This window comes from Choloepus didactylus, chromosome 27 (genome assembly GCF_015220235.1).
Source record: "Choloepus didactylus isolate mChoDid1 chromosome 27, mChoDid1.pri, whole genome shotgun sequence".
NCBI lineage: Eukaryota > Metazoa > Chordata > Mammalia > Pilosa > Megalonychidae > Choloepus > Choloepus didactylus.
This window is the reverse complement of record NC_051333.1, coordinates 1,969,461-1,996,690: the sequence shown is the minus strand read 5'-3', so window position 1 is coordinate 1,996,690 and position 27,230 is coordinate 1,969,461. Positions and strand designations below refer to the sequence as shown.

General features: G+C 40.5%; 1 protein-coding gene across 2 annotated transcripts; it reads right to left on the bottom strand.

Annotated features, from left to right (window-relative positions):
* Positions 1 to 1,311: 1,311 nt before the first annotated feature.
* On the bottom strand, positions 1,312 to 8,598 carry LOC119520968 (zinc finger protein 501-like). 2 transcript variants are annotated; one of them, XM_037818871.1, is made up of 5 exons: positions 8,388 to 8,598; positions 7,778 to 7,818; positions 5,339 to 5,465; positions 5,030 to 5,125; positions 1,312 to 2,520 (listed from the first exon to the last, which is right to left on the bottom strand). In XM_037818871.1, the coding sequence occupies exons 2-5, from the start codon at positions 7,784 to 7,786 to the stop codon at positions 1,511 to 1,513; spliced, it is 1,242 nt and encodes a 413-aa protein (XP_037674799.1). In that variant the 5' UTR covers positions 7,787 to 7,818; positions 8,388 to 8,598; the 3' UTR covers positions 1,312 to 1,510. The 2 variants fall into 2 exon arrangements, with proteins under 2 accessions (XP_037674799.1, XP_037674798.1); XM_037818870.1 differs by lacking the exon at positions 8,388 to 8,598 and adding an exon at positions 8,162 to 8,328 and having other exon boundaries at positions 7,778 to 7,837.
* Positions 8,599 to 27,230: the final 18,632 nt, after the last annotated feature.

Genomic DNA, 27,230 nt, shown 5'->3' with positions numbered 1-27,230 from the left:
TATCAGCCCAAGGTGTGTTCACCACAGACATGCAAGGTAGGTTTAACTTTTGGAAATCAATGTATATGAAGATTTTAACAAATTAAAGGGAAAAATCCTATGATCAGTGAAATAGATGGAGGGAAAATATGACAAAATTAAACAACTATACTTGGTAAAAACTTCCATTAAAATAGGAAAAAAAGGGAACCTGAAAATCTAATAAGGAGAATATATGAAACATCTACAATTAATATAACATTTAATGGTAAAATAATGAACACTTTCCCCTAAGTTTGAGAGCAAGACAAAGATGCCAGCATTTACCAATATAGTTCAATACTATCCTAGAGGCCATTGCAATGGCAATAAGGAAAAAATGAACATTATAATGATCAGAAATGAAGAAATTAAACCATCTCTATTTGTAATTGGCATCACTGCTTGCAAAGAAAATTCTAAGGAGTCTACAGACCAGCTACAATAAGTGAAATTTCAAGGAGACAGAATACAAGATAAAGGTACAAAGTTCATTTGCATTTTCACGTAATAGTAGCAAATAACTAGAAAAATAACTTCAACCCTTACTTATACTATCCACAAAAAAAAAAAAAAAAAAAAAAATCCAGACTGAAATCTAACTCTAAAATGTACAACAACAAAATATCTAAAGAATACATACAAGAAATTCTGTTATGTGGGGATACACAAATATTTCTTAGTACACAAAAGAGCACAACCATTTTTAAGAAAGTATTTGCAAACCTACATTTGACAAAATAATTTACAACTTGATACTGAGAATACACAATTATAAAAATAATCAGATTTCAACAGACATGTCACAAAAAATGATAGAACCAGAAAGTTCATGAAAAGATGAAAATGAATAATTACCAAGGAATTGTAAATTCAAATGCAATAAGAAATCACCATATACAAACTAAAGTAGTTAAATTTTAAAATACTGACTGTGCCAGTTTGGTATGTTATATCCACCCCAAACGCCATACTCTTTAATGCAATCTTGTACGTGCAGACAATCTTTTTAATTACAGTATGACCTCTTGATTGAATGCTTCCATGGAGATCTGAACCCACCCATTCAAGGTAGGTCATGATTAGTTCACTGGACTACTTAAGAGAGCGCCAGGCCCATATGCTGATGCTTAGAGATGCTTGGAGTTGCAGACAGGACATTTGGAGATGTTAAAGGATGCACAGGAACTGAGGAGCTGAAACACAACCCAGGACCAGAAGACATCAACCATGTGCCTTCCCAGCTGACAGAGGTGTTCTGGACACCATTGGCCGTTCTTCAGCAAAGATATCCTATTGTTGATGCCTTAGTTTGGACACTCTTATGGCCTTAGGAGTGTAACTTTGCAAACATATAAACCCCCTTTATAAAACCCAATCCATTTCTGGTATTTTGAATAATGACAGCATTAGCAAAGCGGAACACTGACATTCCAAAGTATTGGCAAGGATAAGGAACAAGTAGAATTCACAATTTTACTTTTATTATTTTTTAGCATTTTCCATTATACAGCCTATTATGTCGAGTAAGGTGAGAGATGCATCTAAAGAATTTACCACATTCTTTGCAACCAAAAGGTTTTTCACCAGTATGAATTCTCTTATGTTGACAAAGTGATGAGGAAGTGTTAAAGGCCTTTCCACATGCATGGCATTCATAGGGTCTTTCTCCTGTATGACTCCTCCTATGAACAACAAAATTGGAACTACAGGTAAAGGATTTTCCACATTCCTTACATTCATAGGGCTTCTCACCAGTATGAACTCTCCTGTGTAGGTTAAGATGCATGCCCTGGGTGAAGATCTTCCCACAATCCTTACACTGATACGGTTTTTCTCCAGAGTGAATTCTCTGATGTTCAGTCAGAGAAGAGAGGCGTACAAAGGACTTCTTACACTTACTACATTCATAGGGTTTTTCTCCAGAATGAATTTTCTGATGTCTAATGAGTGGTGCATTTTGAGTGAAGGCTCTGCCACACTCTCTACATTCATAGGGTTTTTCTCCAGTATGAATTCTCTGGTGATCAATAAGGGATGAGGAACGGCTGAAGGATTTCCCACATTGATTGCATTCATGGAACTTTTCTCTGGTATGAGTACTCTGATGCTGAGTGAGATGAGTCATTTGGCTGAAGGTTTTCCTACATTCTTTACATTCATAAGGTTTCTCACCTGTGTGAATTCTCTCATGCTGAGTAAGGTGTGCTCTTTGATTGAAGGACTTACTACATTCATTACATTTATAGGGTCTCTCTCCAGTGTGAATTCTTTGATGTTGAATTAGAGCTGAGCGACGACCAAAGTACTTACCACAATCTGAACACTGATTGAATTTTTTTTGTATATGATTTCTCTGATGGAAAGCAAGATGGGTATGGTGGCAGTGAAAATTTTCACATTCCTTACATATGTTTCCTGTATGTTTTATCACCATATCACACTGGGATATTTCATTAATATGCTTTGCAGATAACTCCTTAATTTCCACACCTGATTTATCTGAAAGTAGCAGGAAAACAAAGCTAAGAATAGAATAAAGTAACTTAAAACACCTACTTTAACCTTTGAATCTAACTTTTAGGAATCTACACTAGAAATGAAGACACCACTTTTTAAGGATATACTGTGAATGTTTATTGAAATAGTCTTTATATTGAAAATAAGCTGAGTACTCCATCTAATTAATCATGGTATATCTCTCCCTGGATCACACTAGGCTACTAAGAAAGAATGAACGTCAGCTATGTATTCGTACCTGCAGGGATGATGCATGATTATAAGTGAAAAGAGCAAGCTGCAGACATGTAAGTTGAGTAATACATCAATTTTACCAAACACAGAGCACTGAATGGTAGTTGTTTGGGTATGTATATGAATGTATTAACCTCAGCAATGAATGTGTCCTGCTCTGGGACTCAAAGTGAACTTCCAGTTAGTTGAGTACCAAAAAAACAGACATAATCTTAGAGTTATAAAATAAAAGAAATACAGACATAATATAGAAGCAATCTTAGAATTATAAAAGAAATAATCAAGGGCAAACACGGTATAAATACTTACTGATAGAAGTTCCAAGATTGAAGAGATCATTAGGTAAACAGTAAAAATAAGAGAGTCAAGTGAAAGAGAGGAAAAGGATTTAGAGCACAGGAAAACATAAATCGTGAGGAATTATGGAGCCCAGGATGGTATCACCAGAAGCCTAGGTCAATAAGATCCATGAAGAAAAAGAAAACAATATATTTGTTGCAAAGAATAGAAGTAGAGTCCTTACCACCTGCAATGCTTACTGTTTAGGAGCTGAAGGCATACAACAAGTGAGAAAGAGAAGAAAATAATGAAAGTTGAAAAAGTAGAGGAAGATGGTGATGGGTATGGATTGTTCATAAGCAACAAACAGGGAGAGAGGAGGCCATACGGTGGGCAGGCATATAGAGCCTTGCAATAATATTCCTAGCTAACTGTTCTGCTACACAACTCTGTTAAAAATCACGGTAAGCATTCAGTTCTTTGAAATTTCCTAAAACTAACTTTCTGCTCCATGGAAGTAATAGAGATTATGAAGTAAAACTTTTTATCACCACTGGAATACAGAAAGATTCCTATTCGCTAAAAGGAAATATAGAAAAAGGTGAAAAGGAATTGAGCTTAACACAGCAGAGAGATGGGTGGTACACAAATGCTGCCATTTCCCACATTAGAAAGGAAGCTACCTGTGGAAGAATAAAGATGCTCTGTAGCCCAAGCCCCACTGTTCTTCTGTGCATTCTCACAAGCCAGCGCAACTGAGATGCTGGATATAAAGAGGAGGAGCAGGGATCAAGATTGCAGAGCGAGATGCTTCAGGGCTCCATACTTCCACAGAGCTTTGAACAACCAGCGCGGGCAGAAACGTCTTTCTCAAGGCTCCCAAAAACAGTTAAAGTACTGCAGTAACAGGATGAGCACCAAATTTTTTAAAAAAGGCTACTTAAAATTCATAGGCTCCTGTGGTGCACTGGCTTGCCCTTTCCCCACCCCTCCCCCAGCTCAGTGAGGAACCGGCCCACAATCCCAGTGTGTGGATCAGTGGTTCTGGTTCTAGATGAAACAGAGTAACCCTCACACACATACTGAGAACATGTATATCTGATCCAGTATGTCTGGTGGTGACCTGGGGGACTCGCCATCCCGGAACTTGCCTTGCCTATAGAAAGCATCTCACAGAACACTCCTATAGAAAACTGAGGGAAAGGAGACAAGCCATGATGCCTGGGGAAGGGACTGCGGGCTGTAGGGCAAAACCAGTGCGGTGCCCAGAACTGTGAGGTAACTGTTTCCTAGGAAAAAGGGGTCATTTGTATCTGTGTAAACAGGGAAATTCCTGGGGCCACACACACATGCCTAAAACAAGACGTGCAGAAATGATCAAGGTGACCCCTACACTTTGACCCAGAACTATTTTCTAAACTCACTGTATGGATAAACCCTGAAAAAGAACACTCAATCAATCTGTGGAAACTTGGAAAGGTGTTTCCTTTTTTTTTTGGTTACCACCTGGCATTCAAAGAAAGCTGTCTTAACACTAGCTGTATACAAGCTTAGGGAACAGACACCTCAGAGTCTAAATTCCCATGATAACATATTAAAATATCAAAATGCCCAGGTTTCAACAAAAGATTATAAAACATACAAAGAACCAGGAAGTGATGGCTCAAGCAAGAGAAAATTAAAGCATAAGAAACCATCACAGGAACAGGGTTTAGAGTTCAAAAGAAAACTTGCCATAGAGAAGGAGGAAAGGCACACCTACAATTTCTGAAGCTATAAACATTTGTAAAAATAGATATAAATGTGAAGTGATCAGCACAGATGATCAGCATACTTTTAAGAGCTGAAACTCAAGGACCCTCAATTTTTGCACATATCTGAAGTACAGAAGGGAGCACTTTTCACATCTTAAAGGTGCTTTATCTGCTAAGACCTTTTGATATTTAAGATTTACCCCTACTTCAGTCCTCTTACTCACCTGGCCATGAACATTTTACCTCCTCTTTCTCTGTCACCAAGGGCAGTTTCCCATGCTCCAACAGGGAAATCACATCTGACTCAGAAATGCAAAGTCCTGTGAAAATAAACACAGGAATTGGCCATGTGGCTATTCAAGAATTTTGAAACAGCAACATTATAAACATTATTGAAAAAAGGAGTTTAGAAGAATGTCTGACAGATGGGATAAAGGAATTTCATGAAAATTCAGATCCTCACCAAAAATTCCCAATAGAGAAAAGAAGACATCCTCAAGACCAGATGCTGCATTGGGGGTCAATGAACTTACCCAGGCAGACTAGGTTCTGATAATTCTCTAACATCACAGTCTTGTACAAATCTCTCTGAGTAGGGCTCAGGAATCCCCACTCTTCTTTGGAGAAGTCAATGGCCACATCGTGGAATGTTACTAATTCCTGAAATGACAAACACTTTCTTAAAAGAGCCAAGGTCCCTTCATGGTCCTTGGTAGAAGGATGAAGAATGAGACACTGGGAGCATATTTAAGGAGCTACTCAGGACTGTGTGTCTCACAAGAGCACTTTGTTAAGTCTTTAAAGAGTAATACTGTGAAATACTATTTGTTCATTAAAATTTGGTATAGAAAAATTCTTGACGGGGAAAAAGTCTAAGATAAACAGGTGATTAAAAATGAACATAATACTTTAAGAAATGTATCATGCAGATTAAATATACCCATGTATTCACACCCAATTTGCAAATGATCATGATTGTTTCTATAATCCTACATAGGCTTAACATGAGCAGACACCGACTCTGCTGATAGCCTCCCATGATCAATTCTGCCATGAATCTTTAGTGTGACTACCAGGATAGTTCACTTTTTGGCTGAAATGAGATGTAGCCTCATTCCCGAACATGAGGCAATAAGCAAACTCATCTTCAATCTCCACATATGTGTTAGTCTATTACACTGGCGGCCCTCAGTGATCTATTCTTCCCAGTATTCACAGCTGTATGTAGTCCTATTTCCTTGAATCCAGGGTGGGACTATGGCTTGCTTTAACCAACTGAATGTGGCAGAAGTGACACTGTGTGACTTGCAGATCAATGCCCTAGAAGTCCTGACAGTTTCTTGGCAACTTAGAGCTGCCGTGTACGAAGTCCAGCTATCCTGCTAGAAAAACTACATAAAGGCGAAATGGAGAGGGAGAGATTCTGAGACCACATGGAAGAAAGCTGACAGCAGACATAGAGGACATAGAGGACATAGAGGACATAGAGGACATAGAGGACAGCAGACATAGAGGACTCAGACATATGACCCCAACTATTCTAAGTATTAGACATATGAATGAAGAAGCCATCTTGGACACACCAGCCCAAGCAGGGCATCACACGGTTTGGAGAAAAGTCATTTCCACTACACAGTCTGAATGCCTCACCCATAAAATTAAAAATAAGAAAGTGATTTCCTCTGATGGTGAAGGCATGGAAAGAGGCATGAAGGAAGTTTCTGGAGTGACAGAAATCTATGTTGATTTTAGTGTTGGTTACCTGGGTAATAAATTGCATGGAACTGCACACTTAAAATCTATTTTACATGTAAATTATATCTGAATTAGAATATCTATTACTTGATATTACAAAAATATCAAGTAAGTGAAGGAAGCATGGGATAAATGGGATGAGTATTAGTGGTTGATAAGGTGAAAGGCATAACATTTCATGTTGTCAAGATAAAATACTGAGAATAACTATGAGGAAAATGGTAAACACGTTTTTTTCTAGATAGTGGATATATGAGTGTTGAAATAACTGTTTTTGCCTTTTAAATATAGTACATAATTGTATGTCTTTAAATAAAAAATATAATTTAACAATTTCATGAGTAGCATTAGTCATTATAACAAATATCATGTATAGGAAAAATACCACTTTTTTTCTGAAAGAATATATGAGTTTCCTTTTCGAGAAAAAAATTTGGTTTTCAAATTAGAAGCCTTTCTGGCTACCTTTAGTGGGTTAAGAAAGATCAGATCTGATTGTACTTTGTATAGAATTTCTGGGCCCCATGCAACCACCTTACATAGGACCCTCCTCCAAGAAACAGAACCAGCTCACCTGTCTCTTCTTCTTTGCTCCTTATTTACCAAAAGCCATTAGGGAATTACGCTGAATTCCATAGATGAAGCTTGATTCTGGCTCAAACTGTCCAACCTCAAACCAAAGTTCCTTTAAACCCTGAGATTGGAGGCTTCATTTTTCATAGGTCCCCTAGGAAATGCTGTGACCCTGTTATCCTGATTCTGTGCTAAAGACACCAGTCACACTCACACTCTCAAAAATTCCAAAGGCAGACCTGGTCATTCCTGGGTCTAAGGCTAACAAGACCATTTTTTACGTCGTTTTGTTTCAGTCCCAGGGCTGTGAATAAGGTAAAAAAATCACCTTCTACTTCAAGATGACAGTCCCCAGAAAAGGCTCTCATCTTTTTCTCCAGAAAAGGTATATTAACTCCTAGAAGTGCTTAGAAGGAGGGTGATCACAGTAGAGACACAGTAATTCACTGACTGAAGAAATGAACATTTAATGTAGAGCGTGTTAGAGGGGTTCTACCACCTCCTCTCTCGGTGGAATGGGAGGACCTGGACTTTGTCCCTACGTTAGTCTCTACTACCCAAACAAGTTTCACAGTTAAGAGAGTAGATATTTCCAGAACTTAAAAATCAGATAATTTGTCAGAACCAAAGATAAAATAATTTACCTGTGCCATGGGAGATGAGCCTCAGTTTGCCGGGTCCCGAGCTTAAGGAAGAACAGAAGCCTTAGAATGCAGAGATAAGGCGAAAGAAGGAAACGTAAGGGCCCAGGCTCTCGAACCACTGCCACCCAGTCTCAACCATGTCCCTTACAAACTCCAAAAGAGAAAGATTTCACTATGAAAACACAGCGGTTTAATGTGCAGGACTGGTTTATCTAATATGTAATAGGGCTTTTTTCAATGCAGTCGCCTATTCCGGGAATCTTTAATAAAGGTAATAAAAATGAGTTTAACAACATTCGCTGTGCACACACTCTGGGGTCCTCTGACAATAACACGAGCACACTGACCACGCACAAACGCCTCTAGTTACACACACGCACTCACCCACGCGTGCCGCCCCGACCCGGAGCCTCCAGCCTCCCGACCCGCCACCTCTCCCGGGAGCGGCTCCAACCCGCGACGCCCGGCCCCGGCACAACACCAAGCTCGCGCCCCAAAGCCTGGTTCCCGGTCCCGCCCCGCCGGAAACGCAGGCCGCACCCGAGGTCCCGCCCACACGCCCCGGTGCCTTCTGGGAGTCGCCGAGGCCCCGTGTGCGCATATGCAGCACCGATGGCCGTCGTCCCAGAGGGTAAGACCCCGCGGAGTTCTGGCAGCAAGGAACGGGTGCAAGACTCGGAGTTCCTGGGCTGATACACCAGCCCGGACGCCTTTACTGGTTAAGGCCGCCTTTATGGGAAGAGTGGTCGTCCGGGACACCCAGCACGCAGGCGCAAGGACGTCAATCGGCGCGTGTCCTCAGCGGAGCACGTCTCTGAAGCGGCGGCGGAAAGGCTTACAGGGGTCACACCGCGCAGGCGTGCCAGCATCTTGTGGGCGGGGCTTCAGCGCAAGGCGTCTCCGGCGTGAGAGGAGGATTCAAGTGCGCAGGCGCCCAGTTGTTATGGGAGCGTGCCCCCCATCCCCGGTGTTTACTGAATTGGGCAGGAGAAGTTTGCGCAGGCGCATAGAACACCACGCGTCCCCTTTCTGGGTGGGCGGAAGTGTCCTCAAGCGCCGGATAAATGCACCGCCGGCGAGCCCTTGTTATGACGGGTGGGCGCTGGAGTGTGTCTGCATTGTTCTGTCTGAGGCCCTGTTGTCTGTGCGTTTCGTGACTACTCCTGTGTGGTTATGTGATTGGGTGTGTGAGACCCTTCATGCATATTGGTGGGTGTTTTGACGACTGTTGAGCTGCAAAGAGGCTGTATGCTGTGACTTTTTTTGCTAATCATTTAACCTTCTAGAGCTTCAGTTTGCTCATCTGCAAAATGGGATAATATTTCTTAGCTAATAGTTTTATAAGAATTAAATGCACAATAGCGCCTAGCACAAGTAAGAGTGTAGAGGAAAATGTGCTTCAAGACAAAACAGTGCCTTTGAGGTGATCTGATTCTGGTCTTTCCTTGGCTTTAAACTATTTTAGGACTTTTTAAGTACTGAATAACTGATAGTAATGCAAATCCTTTCTTGTCTACGCACAAGTAAATTCTGTCCTAGGAGGCTCAATTGATTTCCATCGTCCGCTGTGGAAGAGGCCAGTTCTGCTTTCATTTGCGCTTTCATTTCAATGTATCTGATAAATGAATGTGACTTTTCTGAGGAGATTCTCCCGTAAACCGGTTTTAACATCTCGCTGGTTTCCTCATTAATGAGTTAAATAAAACCTTTAAACATGTTCACTTTCATAACTGTATGAGATTCATTGTTTCACCTTTTGTTTTGAAGAGTATATTTTAATGGCAGGCAATGAATTTTAGCTGCTTTAGTTTATAAACCATTCTGTGTGAGGACCTGCGTGTGTGTATGTTCCCATGTGTAACTTTGTGTGTGATTCCCTATCCTTTTTGTCAGCAATATTTATCCATTTCTTATGTATCACATTGAATTGTGGAATGCCAGAGGTAAATGGATATTATTATGCCCATTTTACAGATGAGAAAACTAAGTCACTGACGTTTGAGGAATCCAAAATTTCTGTTTAATTCTTGGGGAGCAGTAGGGAGACAAGTGATATTCCCTGAACCAAAGAAATAGCTTTCTCTTCTAGAAGTGAAATTAGTATGAAGCCTTGAGTTAGAGAGACAGATATCCTTTATTCTAGAATTGGCATTGTTATCTGCATGAAAAATTTTACCATCTAGAGGGGCAGAGAACTTGTTTTAAGATTTATGATTTGATCCAATTTTCTCCAAACCACATGACCTCAGATGAGGTAATAACTGATTGTAAGAACTAAGTGTTCTTGTTTATGAAAATGTTTTCTGCAAAGAATTCACTAAATTGACTTCTTACAGAAGCTGCTGGAGAGGTAACTATGGGCATCCCATTTCAGGCCTAGAGGCTTAATTGAAAACAATGTTTTTCTTTCTGCAAGTCTTTGGTTTCAATATCAACTCTGGCATTAAATCTTTTAAATTAGGAAAATTAAATCTCTATTTCATGCTTGAGCAGGGTAAGAAAGACAACACGCAAAAGGCTTATCTCAGTTATTACACTATTGCTATTACTGTTATTAAATGTGGAGTTGACATTGGCATGGAAAACTTGATTTACACATTTGAGAAATTATAGAACATGGCACATGGAATTGTACTTTCTGCCCACTAGATCTAACAAATGGTTCAGAGTTTGTCCCCAAAATCTCATGATTTCATTAGGAACTCTAGACCCAAGTTACATTGATCCTGATTCTTTTTTCTGACTCTGCAGTGGGCTGACTGCCAAAATCTCCCTGACGTTTGTCTGTGTGTCTGTATATGTTCTGCCTCAAGGGATGAATTTCTTTTTTTAAAAAAATGCTTTATTGAAGTATAATTCACAGACAATAAAATGCACAAGTCTTAAGTACAGTGTGATGAATTTTTACATGTGCATATACCCATCTGACCATCACCTAAAAGGCAGAGAATATTTCCCTCACTCCAGAAAATTCTCTTGAGCTCCTTTCCATTCAGGTTTCTCCCTGGGGTAACCACTACTGTAGTATTTGTCCCCATAGATTAGTTTTGCCAGTTCTCAGCCTTCTTAGAAAGAGAAGTAAACAAAATGTCTTCTTTTGTGTCCAGCTTCTCTTAATCAACATAATATTGAAGATTCATCCATGTAGTGTATGTAGCAATAGTTTGCTTTTTTATTGCTGAGTAGCATTCCGTTTAATGACTATAACACAGTTTGTTGCGTTGTCCATTCCCTGTTGATGGACATTTGGCTTATTTCAAGTTTTTGACTACTTCATTCATATGTACACATTGCACTGTAGACATATGCACTCATTTCTCTTGCATTAGACTTCCTGGGATATATTACAGTTGTGTGTTTAGTTTTATTAGAAACTCAGGTTTTCCAAAGTGATTGTACCAGTTTTACACTGTCACCACCAATGTATGAGCATTCCAATAATGCAACATCCTTGCCAACACTCGTATTGTCAGTTTTGAAAGATTTTTAGCCTTTCTGGTGGGCATGTAGTAGTAGTATCTAATTTTTTTTGAGGCAAACATTCTGATTTTTGACTATAAAAACTAATTTACTTAGTTATCAAATTCTTTCATGAGAAATCTCATGAGTTCATACAGTAAGATGTCTCTACCTTACAACCTTACATCTGATTCCAAAAGTCCTGTAGAGAGCCAGTGACACTGAGAAAAGTGCTATTGCCTGCAGGTCCTCTCCTCTGTATGTTCCTGCCCTCACACAGGTTCTTTCCCATCCCAGGGACTCTCCAACAATTCATCCCCTCATTTGTCCCTTTCTGGCCTGACTGAGTGGATGCTTGGTAGGCAGGTCTGCGTCCATTCCTGCCGGAAGTGTTCGGTGCTTGTGCCAGTTTGGGTGTATTATGTCCCCCAAAACGCCATGTTCTTTAATGCAATCTTGTGAGGGCAGACGTATTAATGTTGATTAGGTTGGAGTCTTTGGATTAGTTTGTTTCCATGGAGATGTGACCCCCTCCCAACTGTGGGTAATACCTTTGATTAGATTATTTCCCATTGGATCTGCTGGATTAAATGGTCCAAGCATCAGGGGTCCGTGTTAAATCATATTTTGAAAGTTATCACCTTTCTGTACATATGTTATACTTCACAATAAGGAAACAACTGAAATGGTGGAACGGTAACCCATAACATTCGTTGAAATTTGCTAAGTAGTTGTTAAATTGTACTTTGAAAGTTATCACTTTTCTGTATATCTGTTATATTTCACAATAAAAAATATTTTTAAAAAAAGAATGTAGGAAAACCTTTAGCCAAATGACTCATCCCACTCAGCATCACAGTACTCACACTGGAGAAAAGTGTCAAGGTTGCAGGGAAATCCTAGAGCTGTTCCTCAAAAGAGCAATACGTTCCAGTGGGATTACAAACCAAATACCAGGTAATTAAACTTCACTGAAACAACAATTTAGACTGAAATTGGAAACATTAGAAACAATTAAGTCAGGAGATAATGAAACCATATTTTCAAAGTGCTGAAAGAAGATAACTGCCAGTTTGAAACTGTATAGCCACCAACATACTACTCTTTAAAGTCAGGTGAAATATATTTCCAGACAATCGAAAACTAAAAGAATTCATCACCAGTTGGGCAGGAAATAGCTAATATGGCAGGCCTGACTGCTGTGCATTGAAAGGCCTGCTTACACCTCTGGCCCTCGGCTGGCATCTGGGAACTTGGATTTCAGATTTCCCACCATTTCCAGATTAGCTGATTGTGCCTAAAACGGTTGTGCAAACTATGTTTTATGCTGAATAACTGATTACCTTCTGGACGTCTGGAACTTTGGTGCTTGCCAGGCAGAGGGTACCTATGTGATCAACCCCCCCCCCCCCAATCTCAGGATACTGTTTCTTATGATCTTCCCTGGTTGGCAATATTTCATACAACTTGTCTCAAATTGTCACAACTTACTGCTGGAGGAATTAAGTGTGACATGAGAAACTCCACTGAAAGCAGACCCTTGGAAGCCTATTCCTGGTCTTTCTCTGACTTTGACATAGGTGCCTTTTCTCTTTGCTGCTTGTGCCTTGTATCTTTTTGCCATAATAATTCATCACCAAGAGTATGCCTATATGCTCTATACAGTGAGTCCTCCTTAAAGAAGAACCAAACATATGAGTGTTAGTGGGGGATCCCCTGACCCACCCGCAGTGTTCGATTTTAGGGAATATAATAGGATATTCCTCACCAAGTAGAAAAACAGTTCGAGAGGGAACCACAGTAATGCAATAAGGAATAAAGAGCAACAGAAAGGATGCGTGCAAATCTAACTAGCCACTGACTTTATAAAACAGTAGTAAGACCTTGGGTTTAACGTATACATCGAATTAAAATAAATGACAACACTACCACTTAGATCGAGGAGTATAAATAGATAAAAGTGTTCTAAGGTCCTTACGTTGTCTGGGAAAACGAAAATGAACCAACGTATATGAGAACGGATAAGCTACGTTTTCATCTGTGGACCGCTGGCTCTCACCCGGGACGATCCTGCCGTCCAAGAACAGTCGGTGCACGTCGAGGGATCCCCGGGCGGGAGGCGGGCGGCCCCGCGCGCTGCGCTCCGCGGCCGGCAGTGCGTGTCCAGGGCACGCAGCGGGCCGCGCTCGCGGGAGAAGCTTCCCGGAGGCGGCGCGCGGAGTGGCGGCGGCGGGCAGCAGTAGGGGTGAGCGAGGCGAATTCCGTCCTCCGGGCCTCGGGAATCCGGCGGGCGCACCCGTGCCGAGGGTCGGGAGCAGGGCGGAGGCGTGACGTGGCGGGGCGTGCGGTATCCCGGGACGGATCGGGTCTCCGGCGGGGAGCAAGGCAGTCCCGGCGCTCGAGCGCGCAGGCGCGCCGTTGCCGTGGGGGCGTGGCCTCGGGCCGGCGGGGAGGGCGGCTTGCGCGCAGGCGCACTGGCCACCGCGCTGTCTTTCCGGCGAGGTCCGGAGGCGACGTCTCTGGGCTGGTGGCGGCTCCTGCCAGTGGCTGTTGCGTGTCTGTCGTGTGTGAGCGCTCCCCCGGGTCTGCCTGCGAGCCGGAAACCTCGTGGGCGCCTCCCGCCTCCCGGCACACGCACACGCGCAGGCATGGCCAGGCACAACCTGGAGGTGTGTGCGTATCCTGGAGTCACTTTTCCTGTAATTCTCCGGCTCAACATGCAGTCATTCGGTAACATTGATTCATTGCTTACTTCTTTGTTTCCGCATTTAATTATCACCAAATCTCTGAGACAGATGTTATTGTTATTCCCTTTTCAGATGATATGAATGGCTACTAATTTTTGTTTTTCTTAGATTCTCATATCTTTAGGCTCTTACCTAATCAGATTTGACTTTTTATTTGGCCACTAAAGGTAGCCAACAAGGCATACTACTCTGAAAAGCAAATTTTCTTCTCAAAGAAGAAAGCTATATTTTCTTTCCATTAGAAAAAGGCAATATTTTCCTGTTTAGGTGTTTTAAAGACAAAACTACAAAAATTATTTCAAGAAACAGCCATAAACCCGACCCTTGGAAAAAAATATTTTTAAACTTTTATCATGGTTGGTCTCAAGATTTTATGTTGAGGACATGAAATATTTGTGCCTATGTTCCTTTTAACCAGGGATCCTCATCCATGCACCTCATGTGCCCCCAAGGTAGCTGCTGTCTTGACTTTATTTGTATGTCATCATTATAATTCAGGTATACTTTATACTTTACAAACAACTAAATGCATAGGTATTAAGTCTGTGGTTTGATACTTTTTGGCAGTTGATTGCACCCATGTATACCAAGACCCAAATTAAGATAACTTTTCCTCACCCTCTACCCTCAGGGCAAACCACTTCTTTGTTTTTAACACAATAGATTTATTTTGCCACCTTATTTTTTGCTTCATGTAAATGAGTCAAACAGTGTGGCTTCTTTTGCTCAGCATAGAACTTTTGAAATTCATTGATGTGTTTCTCAGTAGTTTATTCTTTGCTGAGTAGTATTCCATTGAGTTAACATTCTTACAGCTTGTTTATCCATTCTCCTGCAGATAGAAAGTTGGGTCACTGCTGGATTTTTGAATTATGAATAAAGCTGTTATGAATATTTTTGTACATGGCTTTTTATGAACACAAAAAGATGGTATTTTAGATCACGGTTTCTTAATGTCAGCACTGTTGACATTTTGGGCTAGATAATTCTTTATTGTGGGGAACTGTCAGTCCTGTTCATTGGAGCTGTCTGTCCTGTTCATTGTAGGATGTTTAGCAGCATCCTTGGCCTTTACACCTTGTTGCTAAGAACTCCTTCCCTCCCCAGTTTTGACAACCAGAAAGGTCTTCAGACATTGCCCCTTGTCCCCTGGGAGGAATGAAAGTGACTTCTACCCCAGTTGAGAACCAGTAATAGAGCAGTTACACTTTAGGAGTTGTTAGTTAATCTCTGGAAGGGGCACTAGGGAGATTTTGGAGGGTGCTGGCAGTGTTGTTTCTTATTCAGACGTCTACTTAACATTGGTGGTATATTGCTTTATGAAAATTCATCAAGCCATACAACTTATGATATGTGCCCCTTTTTTGGTGTGTTGGTTTTCCTAAAACAAAAAGTTTATAAAAAGTAGTACATTAATACCAAAGATTTCTAAATATCTGAGCCCCAAATCTCAGATATAAGAGTGAGAAAAGAGAAACCTTCACTTTATTTTTGCTTATGCTTACCTGATAAGAAAGGAGCTTTTGTATCCCAATTTAAATTCTCATTTTAGAAGTGGTACATGGGTATTATTGAGAATTTTGACAATACAAGTACATAACAGAAGAAAATTAATGTCATCTGTAATCTCATAACTCATAACTTTTCATATTTTGATGCAAAGCTTAGATGTATTTTTATGTCCATACCTTTCTTTCACGTTGTCTGTATATATGTACATGTAATTTGCAAAATTGGTAATGCATGTGTGTACACTCAAACTGGATTATTTTTCATAAGAAGGGTGACTTAAAAATAATGTAACATTCGAAAAATGTGAAAATGTTATATATAGATACATATCTGTCAGTGTGGCACCTTGAGTTTCATCAAGTTGACAGAACAGAAAAAAGCAATTTGTGTGTTGGAGTTTGCTAAACTTTGCCTTGAAACAGCTGCAGTTTTCAGAGTCACTTTGTTTTTTTTTTTTTTTTTTTTTAATTTTGAAATAAATTCAAAGTTATAGGAACAGTTGCAAAAACAATACAAACCCCATACACAGAACTCCAGCATAACCTGACCCCCCTCCCCTGACACCCCAATCCACCAACTTTAACATGCTGTCACACCATTATTTCTTTCCCTCCCCCCCATCTATCATCCATCATCTATTGCTCTGTCTTCTGAACATATGAGAGCTAGCTGCACACATCCTTGAACAAACACTATGATTCACATATACAATTCCCATGAACAAGAACATTCTTTTATGCAATCCCATTAAACACAGCTAAGAAGTACAAGAGATTCAACATTGATAGAAAGCTTACATTCTATATTTCCTTTTTTTTTCCTTATGTCTCAACTGTGTCCCTTTGAGCCTCCTGTCCTCCATCCTCAGATCCCATCCAGGGTCATCCTTGGCATTCAATTGTCATCTATTTAGACTGTCTTTTTTTTTTTTCCTCTATTGTGGAAACATATATAGAGCCTAAATCTTCCCATTCCACCCCTCCCTAGCATTCCATTAGTGGGATTAATCACATTTAGAATGTTTTAATGTTATCTCTTTCCCACCATCCATTACTAGAAATTTCCCTTCACCTCAAACAGCAACCCTACACTCATTTCTTAACTCCCCATTGCCCCTTCCCCCATTTCTCTTGTCCCATACTCTACTTTTCATCTCTATGGTCATATTCTCTGATAATTTCTTTATGTTTACTGTGGGGCTTAAAATTAACCTCATAAATCCATAAAAATCTTGTTTTTCTTTGATACCAACTTAACTTCAGTAGGACACATAAACTATGTTCCTATACTCCTCCATTCCCCCACCTTTATATAGTTCTTGTCAAAAATTACATATTTTACATTGAGTTCAAAACCACTGATTTGTCATTAGAGTTTGTATATTTTATATCATGTAGGAAGTAAATAGTGGAGTTACAATTCAAAAATTATTGACTTCTATTTGTATTCCATTCTGGTCAGAGAATGTGCTTTGAATATATTCAATTTTTTTTTAATTTATTGAGGCTTGTTTTCTGTCCCAGCTTATGGTCCATTCTGGAGAAAGATCCGTGATCACTAGAGAAAAATGAGTGTCCTGGTGATTTGGGATGTAAGGTTCTATATGTGTCTGTTAAAATTCTCTCTATCTCTTTCTCCTTTCTTTGTTTCTGTTGGTAGGGCTCCCTTTAGTATCTGAAGTAGGGCAGGTCTTTTATTGGCAAACTCTCTCAGCATTTGTTTGTCTGTGAAAAAGTTAAGCTCTCCCTCGAATTTGAAGGAGAGTTTTGCTGGATAAAGTATTCTTGGTTGGAAATTTTTCTCTCTCAGAATTTTAAATATGTCATGCCACTGCCTTCTCACCTCCATGGTGGCCGCTGAGTAGTCACAACTTAGTCTTATGTTGTTTCCTTTGTATGAGGTGAATTGCTTTTCTCTTGCTGCTTTCAGAACTTGCTCCTTCTCTTCAGTATTTGAGAGTCTGATCAGAATATGTCTCAGAGTGGGTTTATTTGGATTTATTCTATTTGAAGTTCGCTGGGCATTTATGATTTGCGTATTTATATTGTGTATTTCTTTGAATACTCTTTCTAGACCTTTACCCTTCTCTTCCCCTTCTGGGACACCAATGGGTCTTAAGTTTGGATGTTTTATTTTATCTGTCGTATCCCTGAGATCTTTTTCAATTTTTTCGATTTTTTTCTCCATTCTTTCTTTTGTTCTTTCATTTTCTGTTCTGTGGACTTCTAGGACACTGAGTCATTGTTCAGCTTCCTCTAATCTTATATTATGATCCAGAGTCTTTTTAATTTGGCCAACAGTTTCTTTTATTTCCATAAGATCTTCTATTTTATTTATTTACTCTTACAATGTCTTCTTTATGCTCTTCTAGGGTCTTCTTTATGTCCCTTATATCCTGTGCCATGGTCTTCTTCATGTTCTTTATATCTTTTGCCATGTTTTCATTCCTCGATTGTAGTTCTTTGATTAATTGTGCCACGTACTGTGTCTCTTCTGATATTATGATTTGGGTGTTTGGGATTGCGTTCTCTATATCATCTGGTTTTATCATATGCATTAAGATTTTCTGTTGTTTTTTTGCCTCTTGGCATTTGCTTTGCTTGATAGGGTTCTTTCAAGTTGTAAAAAAAAATACCAATCTAATTTTTCAGAAATACAAGTTGGTGGCATATACTTTCTCTAACTAACCAGCAGATGGCGTCTGTGAGTCACCTATACCCCTCAAGTCAGTTCTCCTCAACTTTGTCCTTGTGGTGTGTGGGGAAATGATTCTTGTGGGGGTCAGTTGGTGAACTCAGTTTGGGTGTGTTGCTGGAGCCGTCCGCCCTGAATGTGGGGTGTGTGTCTGGGTGGCTAGGGAGGGAGGGCAGTTTTAATATTCAAACCCCCCAGGTGTTCCCGGAGATTCAAGGCCACTGCAAGAGTCTAAGCCTTCGTTTCAGTTCTGCCCCAGACCCTCTTTGTCGCTGACCCACAAACCACCAACATTGACGCAGCGTCCCTGGGTTTTCCGAGTGGGCCCCTTTCTCAGCTGTGATCTTCCAGGACCTCTGCTGAGGGAAGGCTGTGCTACATCACAAGTGTGCTCCTTCCCTTAAGGGAAGCTCCGGGCCACCAGGCCGTGCAGGGGCACTCTCAGCCTGATGCAAAGATGGCTGAATGGGGTGTCTCAACCCTCCCCCCCCTTAGCACAGTTCCTCTTCCCAGCTCAGGGACAACTGGTGCGGCTCTGGGCTGTGGGCACGGCCCCGGGCAGGAGTGTCTCCAGCCCACCAGGGAGCCAACTGCAAGCAGCGGAGTTTCTTTCTCCTTCCAGCTCTCCCCTCCACTCCCCTGACCCTGAGGGAATCTGCAGCGGGCTGTCCCCCATGCCAGACATCAAGAAGCCGGCTCAGCCCGCTCCTGCCGTGCTCCACTGCACAGTTCCCACCATCGCAACTGCAGCCGCTCCTGGGTTTTTCCCTTTTTTTTTTTTTTTTTTTTTTTTAAAGAACCAGTCCATCTCCAAACACCAACCCCCAGCTTCCCCACACTGCAGTGTGGCCGTGGGTCTTTCAGCCGGCTTACTCACTCGTTTCAGAATGCAGACTCCCGGTTTCACCAAGTGTACGGCCCCTGTGGTTCTAGCAGACCTTGTCCAGCTGGTGCATCGCTGAAACCGGTGTTCTGGGTCACCTTCTGGTTTTTATCTAGTATTTTTCACGGAGGTGTTTTTTTGCCCTGTCTCACCTAGCTGCCATCTTATGTTGTCCCCATCACTTTGTTTTTATTATTTATTGCTGCATAACAAACTACCCCAAAATGTAGTCACTAGTGGTAGGACTGTTTCATTATTTCTCATGATTCTGTGGGTGAGGCATTCACATTGTGCCCAGTCTATTTTAATAGCTGAGTAATATTCCAGAGATTGTACCTTGATTATTAATAAGGGAAATTTAACTTGTTTGCAATATAAAGAGTATTTTAATAAACATCCTTATGCATATATCAATAGTGTAACTCTTTCTTCCTAGAATAAATTCCCAACAGTGGGATTGAAAGGGAAAACGATATATGTTAATTTAATTTGATTCTATTTTATCCCTTGTTTTCTTCCCATTGTTCAGATAAGTGCAGAGGTTAAGGGGTTAACTAAATGGAAGGGTGTTAATGAAATACTGTCTCACAGTGACATGGTGATAAAACATACAAAAACATATGTAAGGAAAGCAAATTTTTACTCCAGCCATATGCACCTTACTTCCTGTCAGGGATATTATATAGGAAAGAGATGGGGCCAATGCCCAAATTTTGGAAATACTTTAGTTATTGCTTAGCTCTCATTCCATATCAAAGAATCCACATGACAAAGACCCTGTAAATGTAATAAATTTAGTAATCCTCCAACCAGAGGGCACACCCTACCCAGCATGAGAAAATTCACACAGGTGAGAAACACTATGAATGTAAATAATGTCAGAAAACCTTCATCCAGATTCCTCACTCTGTATGAGAATACTTATACTACAGAAAATTCCCATGAATGCAATGAATATAGAAAGGCCTTCAGCCATTCCTCAGCCCTTAGCAACCACCAGATAATTCATACTGGAGAAAAACCCTATGAATGTAAAGAGCGTGGCAGAGCCTTCACTCAAAGTGCACAGTTTATTAGATATCAGGAAATTCATTCTGGAGAAAAATCCTATGAATATAATAAGTGTAAGAAGTCCTTTGTGTGTCTGTCTTCCCTGATTGTACATCAGAGAATTCTCACTGGAGGAAAACCATACTAGTGCAAGGACCGTGGAAAAATCTTCACCCTGGGCATGCAACTTAATCTACATGGGAGAGTTCATATTACTGAGAAATCCTATGAATATAAGCATGTGGAAAAGCCTTTACTTGTAGATCTAGTGTTGTTATTAGGAGGGGTCATACAGGAGAAAGACCCTACAAATGTCATGTATGTGGGAAAGCCTTCTACGCCTCCTCTTCCCTTGTTGTGCATGGAACACGTAGGGAGAGAGACCCTTTGAATGCCACACATGTGAGAAGGTCTTTAACACTTCTTCATCGCTTTTCAACGTCAGGGAATTCATACTGATGAAAAACCCTTTGACTGCAATGAATGTGGAAGGCCTTGAGACACAGCTTTCGCCTTACGCGACACGATGGACTGTATAATGGAAAATGCTAAAAGAAAGAAAAAGTACTAAACAAAAAACCCTCAAAATGTTAATTTTCATTTTTTGTCAGAATTATCAAGATAAAATTCATATGTGATAAACTGTAACTATTTAACATGTACAATTCAACAACTTTGACAACTGTATGCACCTATGACACTACCATGAAAATCAAGGTACAGAACATTTCTGTCACCCCCATAAGGTCATCCATTTCTTCTGCATTATCAAGTATGTTAGTATATAGTTGATAACATTAACTTATTATCTATTTAATGTCTTTAGAAGTTGTAGTGATATCCTGTCTTATTCAGAATGTTAGTAGTTGTGTTTTCTTTTACTGGATCAGTCTATCTTTCAGATAATTAGTTTTTTGGTATTTTTTTCTCTTGCTTATTTGTTTTCTATATCATTATTTTCTGTCTTCATTGTTATTATTTTCTTACCCATTTTGAATTTACTTTGCTCTTATCCCATCTCCTTGTGGTAGAAACATCGGTTGTTGATTTTGTTCCTCCTTTGAGAATGTAAAGTGTTTTAAATCTATACATTATTCTGGAAGCACTGTTTTACCAGCATTTCACCCTTTTAAATTGAAAATTTTATTGAAATAATTGTAGATAACATTCAATTGTAAGAAATCATGCATAGAAATCTTTTGTAAACTTTTCCAAAATTTCCCCAATGGTAACATTTTGCAAAGCTATATATATTTAAAACTACTGAAATATTGGCAATGATAGAATCTGCTGATCTTATTCATATTTCTCAAGTTTTACTTTCTATACAGTTTTATCACCTGTGTTGGTTCATGAATCTACCATCACATGCAAGATGCTGAACAGCTCCAACACCACAAGGATCTCTCCTACTGCCCTTCTATAATCACACCCACTTCCCTCCCCTCCCCCACATCCTCATCCCCTGGCAACCACTAATCTCTTCTTTCTAACATTTTGTCATTTCAAAAAGTTACCTAAATGGAATCTTACTGAGTATAATCTTCAGAGATTGGATTTTTTTTCACTCAGCATAATTCCCTGGAGATTCATCCAATCACCTTTAAAAAACCACACAACTACATTATGATATCATTGAAGTACAATATTAAAGTGTATAGTTTAAGTTTTGGTGTGTATAGTCATGACATCATTACAATAATTGATAAACATTTACGACTCCAAGCTTCCTTAATATCCCTTTGCAGTGCCTTCATTCTGCCCGTCTCTTCCCTTCTGTCCTTCCTGCCCACTCCCCCATCCTGAGGAAACCACTGATCCTCTTCCTGTCACTATACATTCTGTTTGCATTTCCTAGACTTTTATGTAAATAGAATCATACAGTAGTAAGTACTTTTGTGGGTCTGGCTTCTTTTATCCATTTTAAAATTCCTCCAGGTAGTGCATATCAGTAGTTCATTTTTATTGCTGGAGAGTATTCTGTTCTACAGATATGCCACAGTTGCATATCTAATCACATATTAATAGACGTTTGAATTGTTTCCAGTATCTGACTTGTACAGATAGAGCTACTATGAATGAACACTCATGTGCAAGTATTTGTAGGGACATATACTTTCATTAATCTTGTGTAAATACCTAGAGTGTCATGAGTGGAATATAAAGAATATAAAGTAGGTATACTTGACTTATAAGGTAACTGCCAAACTATTTTCCAGTGATTGTGCCATTTTGCATTTCCACCAGGAATGTATGAAAGTTTCAGTTCCTCCACTCTTCGTCAACACTTGGTATGGTCAATCTACTTAAATTTAGCCATTCTAATAGGTGGTATATTATTGTGGTTTTAATTTGCATTTACTGAATGGATAATGATATGAAGCATCTGTTCATATGCTTATCTGTATATCTTTGTTAGTGAAATGTATTAAATAAAATCTTTTGCCCATTTTTAAATTGGGTTTTCTCTTTTTTATTGCTGAATTTTAGAGAATGAAACCAGAAATCAACAACAGAGGGAAAACTTGCAAGTTCAAAAATATGTAGAAATTAAACAACACCCTCTTAAATAACCAGTGGATCAAACAAGAAATCTCCATGGAAATTATAAAATACTTAGAGATGAATGAAAATGAAAACACTAAACACCAAAACTTATGGGATGGAGCAAATGCTGTGCTAAGAGGGAAATTTATAGCTGTAAATGCCTACATTTAAAAAGAAAAAGTCCCAAATCAGTATCCTAACTGGACACCTTAATGAAAAACAAAGAGCCCTATAAGGAAACAAAGACACTTTAAGGAAAAGAAGAGTAAACAAAATCCAAAGCCAGCAGAAAAGAGGAAAAAATAAAGATTAGAGTGGAGATAAATGAAATAGAGAATAGAAAAATAGTATGCTCAAGATAAACAAAAAACATGTCCACACAAAAGCTTGTACACAAGTGCTCATTGCAGCTTTGTTCATAATATCCCCAAAGTGGAAATAACCCAAATGTCTACCAACTGATGAATGGATAAAATGTGGTATGCCCACACATGAAATATTATTTGGCAATAAGTACTGAAACATGCTACAACATGGATGAACCTTGAAAACATGCTATGTGAAAGAAGCAAGTCACCAAAGACCACATACTATTTAATTCCATTTGTATGACATGCCTAGAGTAGGCAAATCAACAGAAATAGAAAGATTAGTGGTAGCCCAGGGCTGGGAAGATGGACGGGTGGGATAAAAAGTGGAGTAACTGCTAATGGTTATGGGTTTCATGTTGGAGTGATGAAAAGGTTCTAAAATCGATTGTGGTGATGGTTGCACAAGTCGATAAATACACTAAAATACCATTGACTTGTACACTTTAAATTGGTGAGTTGTACAGCATAAGAACATATATTACTAATTTTCTTTAAAAAAATCATAGACAAGAAGGCGACATTTAAGAATGCAGAGTGGAGCAGGAGTTCAGGCACTTGTTGACGTCACTGAACCTATTCTGGAACCCACCCCCCCATATGTAGAGATGCAATGAAGACCAGAGCACCGCGGGGAGGTGGCCAATCAGAAGCGCCCAGGCAGGGGGCGGTGAGGAGGGGAGCAGCAGCCAATCAGAGGCCACCCAGGCAGAGCTCTGGGGGCGCCTGCGCACAAGGAGTGAGAAAAAACCGCGGAGCCACTGTCCACGTGGGGCTTCTCCCTGGGATGGTCGCGAGTGCTCTGGCTGGGAGCAGCCTGACGGTCGGGGCTAGGAGGGGAAGTCTGGGGTGCAGCAAGATCTGCGGCAGGGCCCAGGGCAGTGGGCTTCAGCGTGAGGCCAGCATTGTGGGAAGGTTCCCGGAGCCCGGGTATGATCGTTCTTTGAGACCACGTAGAGCATGACCTAAGGCGTGCCTTCCGGTCTCAGGGCCCCCAGAACCCAGGTCAGGCCAGATGCGTCACATCCACGTGTCCAGGAGGGGAAGACGGAAGGGGATTGGGGACTGGCAGGAGAGACAAGGCACTCGCCAGGTGGCCAGGTGAGCATGGACCGGGAGGCGGGTTTTGGATTGTGAACTTGATGGTGGCCAGTGGAATTGAATCCAGAGAATTGATGTCACTGAGGGGGCTGCAGGTGCCAGGAAATGGAGCCACTGAGCCTGAGCTGGCCCTCGGGCTCATTCACCTGCCTCTCCTCCATCCCGACGCCAAGGCAGTGCAAAAGTCAGCGTGTCTGTGCCTTGCTCAGAAGCCTTCCGTGGCTCCCGGTGAACTGCAGAAGAGGATCCAAGCCCCTGAACATGGCTGCCAGTTCCTCTCAATTTCATCTCTAGTCTGCAGGACACCCCCCACCCCTTCCCCTCTCACTTGTTAAAACTCCAGCAATACCACGGTGTCACCACTCAGTTCCTTTGAGCATGCTGTTCCTTCACTTGCAAAGACCATTCCTCATCTCATTTGCCTGGGGATCCTGGCTCAGATATTTCCCTCTGAACGAATTCTTTTCTGCTCTTCCTGGACTTGATACACACGAGTTGGACTTGTCACCCTGTATGCTAGAAAAATGCCTGCCTGTGTTTCTAGCTTAACTGTGAGCTCCTTAAGAGCAGGGACTGTGTTTTATGGGCCCCTCAATCCAGAGGATGTTTGTAAATCAGTAGTATTTTAAACCCATGCAAATTTCAGCTACCTAGGGTGTTAAGTAAGAGCCCCATCTACACTGGACATACCTAAATTCCAAGTTTTTAAACAGTGATATCCTTAGTTTTGTATTAATTTGCATGTATCTTATCTCTAAATTTTTTGTCAATTATGTATTTCTCCCTTTCTTAGACAACTTGCCATGATTTTAAAAGTATATATAATTGCTAATAAAGTTGCTCTTTCTTATTTCTCCTCTTTGGATAGTATAGAGGCCACTGTTCCTCCAGGGTCTTGGTCATTACAAGTTTTGTCTAAAGCAAGGCGGACAGCTTTTAATTCAGCCCATTGTGCAGATGGGCCCTTATGCATTCGGTCTTGGAGAGTTGTCATAGTCTGGACAGCCATGTCATCCAGAGCAGAGGGTGTCCATCAGGGTTCATCTTCGTGGAATCATCAGTGAATCAGGTTCAGGCATTTAGGAGAAACTCTGTTAAGCAAAGGCACCATTGAGCTAGTGGCTTCTTAGAAGGCAAAATGAAGAATAAAATTTACCCTGAAAGGGTAGCTGCCACCTCTTCATGTGAAAACGAGATGACACTTGGGCCAGGCTAACAAGACCCCTGAAAACACTATTTTCATTTGATCAGCCAAGCCTGTTGGGCTATTACTTTTCCAGGGCTTCTATGATAAAAACACTGGCTTAAACAACAGGGATTCATCTAGCCTCACGGTTTTGGAGACTAGAAGTCCAAAATCCAGGTCTCAACAAGCCATGCTTTCTCCCAGTCTGTACACCCTGGTGCTGGCTTGGGGTTTCTTGGCTTGCAGCTCCACCTGCATCACACGATGATCTGCCCCATTCTCTGGTTTCTTGTGACTTTTGGCTTTTTCTGACTGACCATGTCTGAATTTCCTCTGCTTATAAGGGTCCCAGTCATGTGGATTAAGGCTACCTGGTTCAATTTGGCATCATCTAAATAGGATCTTCAAAGATCCTATTCACAAATGGGTTCATAGCCACACCCTGACTCGCTTTGACATATTCAAAGATTCTTTTTACAAATGGGTTCACACCCACAGGACCAGCGATTACATCTTGAATTTGTCTTTTTTTTTTTTTTTTGGAGACAATATTCCATTCCCATCAGGCTCGGTGCTTGCCCGTCATCAAGTCCGAAATGACGCAACACAGAATGGAGGTGTCAGGCCAGCGAATCACAGTGCCTCCATGGCAGAAGGGTTCAGCTTCACCGAGATCCCTGCAGTAGCCTAACAGCTGGTATCCTTTTTGAAATGGTGTACTTGGTGCCTGTGTCCAGCAGATGGCGGTGCTGTACTGAGAAACAACCTCCAAGCATTCTGGTAACCATTAATAGTTTACCTAAAGCATTATTATTATTTTTTTCTTTCATCCTGAGATTTCGTATTGTTTCTGTTGGATATCCCGGGGTGGGGGGCAAGGATTACTTCTACATGCGGCTATCCCTGCATGGGACAATCTCCTCTGATCCTTGTGAGCATTTGCAGGACAGGGATGTAATACATCAATTTAATTACACCCTGAATCTCCCCAAAAGGCTCTACCCACAAGATCATTTCAGTTTTCCTTCCCCATTTCAAAATATTTCTGATCATTTTCATTCTTTTCTGAAGATCTGTGCTTTCATCTGATATTTCTCTTTGATCTAAAGAACTTCCTTGCATATTTCATGGTGCGGTTCTGCTTGTGACAAATTCTCTTTGTTGTCTTTTATCTGAAAATGTCTTTGTTTCACCATATTCTAGAAGATATTTTCCCTGGATATAGAATTATGGGTTGGTTGATAGTTATTTTTTTCCTTTCAGCACTTTAAGGATGTCATTAATTTCTAGGAAGTTCGCATAAATTCATATAATGGCTTCCCTGTAGATAATGTGTCATTTTTCTTAGTCTGCTTTGAAGATTCCTCTTTATTTTTGATTTTCAAAAATTTGCCCATAATTTGCCTTGGTGTGGTTTCCTGTGAATTTAGCCTGCTTGGGTGTCACTAAGGTTTCCAATCTGCAATTTTCTACTGTCACCAAATTTAGGACATTTTTGCTCATTTTTTCAAGAATGTTAACTTTTTCCAACCCAAATGCTTTCCATAATTCTACAATATCATGTAAGAGTGTAAATTTCTCTGTGGTTCATACATCCCCACAACCTTGAATGTCTCTGACCCCAGAAATGACCGACACTTTCTGTTTCACCAGCCATCTACACTGCACCACCAGGAGGAGGACGTTGGCCAAGACATGGAAAACAGAAGCACGTGTAAGGATTTGCACAGTGTTCAGGATTTCAAACCCAACAATAGTTTACTTAAGCTAATTGTGGATAATCAATAATTTAAATTTTCACGATATATAATGAAAAGAAAAACATTACAAAAACCATGTACCATATCATCCCATTTTCCTAATTGTTTTGTATTTGGTGATAGAGAGCTCAACTGGGATGTGAAAA